The sequence below is a fragment of the Cyprinodon variegatus genome, unplaced genomic scaffold (assembly GCF_000732505.1).
Source record: "Cyprinodon variegatus isolate N-32 unplaced genomic scaffold, C_variegatus-1.0 Scaffold1683, whole genome shotgun sequence".
NCBI lineage: Eukaryota > Metazoa > Chordata > Actinopteri > Cyprinodontiformes > Cyprinodontidae > Cyprinodon > Cyprinodon variegatus.
In genome coordinates, this window is record NW_015152136.1 from 80006 (window position 1) to 82607 (window position 2602).

At 38.0% G+C, this 2602-nt stretch overlaps 1 protein-coding gene across 1 annotated transcript in view; it reads left to right on the plus strand.

Moving 5' to 3' along the window:
• The window catches only part of cc2d2a (coiled-coil and C2 domain containing 2A), a 22909-nt gene that overhangs the window by 1794 nt on the left and 18513 nt on the right, over positions 1 to 2602 (plus strand). The window contains exons 6-9 of the mRNA XM_015404286.1: positions 1647 to 1738; positions 1835 to 1945; positions 2016 to 2096; positions 2182 to 2382. Of these exons, the coding sequence (XP_015259772.1) occupies positions 1647 to 1738; positions 1835 to 1945; positions 2016 to 2096; positions 2182 to 2382 (485 nt within the window). The remainder of the gene's footprint in view (positions 1 to 1646; positions 1739 to 1834; positions 1946 to 2015; positions 2097 to 2181; positions 2383 to 2602) is intronic.

The following is a 2602-nucleotide window of genomic DNA, read 5'->3' on the forward strand; positions in this document are numbered from 1 at the left end:
TTCACATTGCCACCTCCTCCCACTCCCTTAGATCCTCCTCCTCCTCCATCCACCTCACTGTACCCCCAGCTCGACTTGTCACCATGGGGAGCAGAGCCTTCAGCCGCTCTGCTCCCCAGCTCTGGAACTCACTTCCTCCCGACCTCCGCAGTATTGACTCTCTCCCCTTATTCAAAGCCAGACTCAAAACCCATCTGTTCCAGCTCGCTTATCTGTGAATATACTGCTCTTTTCCCTATCCATGATTGTTTTTGTTTGTTTTGTTTTATTTATGTTCCTGCATCTGTATTTTGTATTTTCATCTCTTTTTATTTATTTTTTTGTATTATTTGTAAAGTGACCTTGAGCGTCAAGAAAGGCGCTGTTAAATAAAAAGTATTATTATTATTATTATTAAAAGAAAAACTATTAGAGGCAGCAAACAGTCTGAAACTAAACAACAAAACAAACAAAAAACAAAAACAATAACTACCTACGAATAGAATTCATAGACTTCCCATCTTTCAAAAACACAAATATAATTGTAGACATACAGGGGATCCTAACTGTCAACTGTGTGTGCGCTTCATTACCAATTTAACATGAGAATAATGAAGGCAACAAATACACTCCCATTTCTAGCTATTTGGAAATATTAACTTTATCTCTTTAAGATTATGAAACATAGAGGTGCCTCAACATTAACCATTCATCGATCTTTTATATCGATCATACTGTAAGGCTCAGAGGGGTCTAATGTCTATCTCCAGCAGTGTTTCGACAAAAGACAAGGTGTTCTATAGACAGATCGTCAGTCCATCGCAGGGCAACACATAGATACATAACCATGCACACAAACATTCACATCAAAGGGCAAATTAAAGACACCATCAGCCTAAAAGTCACGTGTTTATGGACTCTGAGAAGCCAAATATGCACAGGGAGGACATGCAGACTCCATGCAAAGTTAGGACTTTGTGCTTCAACAATCCTAGCAGCTTCGCCATGCTGGCCACTATAATACTACCAATTGTGTTATTTACTTTAATTTCTGTAGAGAATTTCTTTTAGTTATGCAAATGAAAGCTGGTAAAGTTTTGGAAGCAACAGATGAGTTAAGCTAAAGGCAACTTCACAGCCTTTCATCTTTATCTCTAAATTAAAACATAAATATATTTTAAATAATAGTTTTTAGAACTGTGTTAAGTTAGCGACTTAAGTGGGCTCGGTTTCACATTTAGAAAAAATGCTTATTTCAGGACAAAATTTATGGAATTGCTTGTGGGTTTATGCCGCTTATTATGTTAATAATAATAGAAAGAACAGTGAAAACTAAACCATCCATATATGGAGAGCAGGAGCGTTGATTTTAGCCTTGATGGAAACCCATTTAACAAATTAATAAAAAAGAAAGCAAAAAATTTTTTTATATTCTATGACATAGTTCAATAAAATGAATTGGGGTTTATGATCATAATTTATATTTTTAAGAGACATTATATGCAAAGTAATGTCAGGTTGAACGTAACTGCAGCAAAGCAGTTATCTTGCTGACTTCTGATAGAAGATCAGTTTTTAATCAGAAATACAATTGTGCTCCTTTTAGGACACAAAAGATGATCCTGACCAAAATGAATCCTTATGTCTTGATGTATTTGGTTTCTTAGGTTTCTCTGTAAGATCGGAGCATTCTTCCACCTCTCAGCACTTAGACACATTAGTGACACGACATCTGCAAGAGAAGCTGAGAGCAGCAAGGGTAAATACAGTTTTTGTAGCGTATTATTCTACAAAAGCATACCACTCATCTTTTTGTGAATATGTTGACACATAAGGTCTGTCGTTCACATTACAGTCTAAAGGAGATAGCCTGCAGCAACAGGAAGCCTCAGAAGCTTCTACCGAGCCTGTCAGCCGACTGCAGAGGCTCAAAAACAGAAACACTGCAACCAGATTTGATAGGGAGGTGAGTTGATCCGGTACACAGCACATTTAATAAAAACCAGCTGTAGAGGTAACTGTCCAACTTTTACCAGGTCGATCCAGTCATTGCAGGGAGACAGGACGACCCCCTGGCCCTTCGCTCCAGAGTCAAGTTCAGAGAAGCTGCTAAAGCAGTAAGGTTAACACAGATGTTTAAAGAGTTTTAAGATTCTTAAAATGAATTTTTTTTTCATACGTTTTTTTTATTTCTACATAAAGGTAGTTAAAGACATCCCAACGGCTGAGGAAGCCTACAATTTCTTTACTTTGAACTATGAACCCGACCCACCAAGTCGGATAGAGACAGTTAGCAGGAAGAGACAAAAGCAGAGAGACCAGGAAAGTGGAGATGAAGAGGAAGCTGAGGTGGAGGAGGATGCTGAAGCAGAGGAAGAGAATCAAGATCAACACGAATACCAGGTAACGTCTCAGTAACAGTAATGGGGAGGAATGCATTCACTCTTACTTATCACTGGCTTCTGGATGATTCACATACATTAAACCTTTGGACAACTTGAGCCCTGATTTCCAGTCAGAAAGTCAGCACATATAGCCTGCAATAAAACCAATGTTAAGCATCTGTTTCTTTTTTCAGTTTTAGTCTGATTATAAGTCTAATAAATGCCATACTGTTCACATT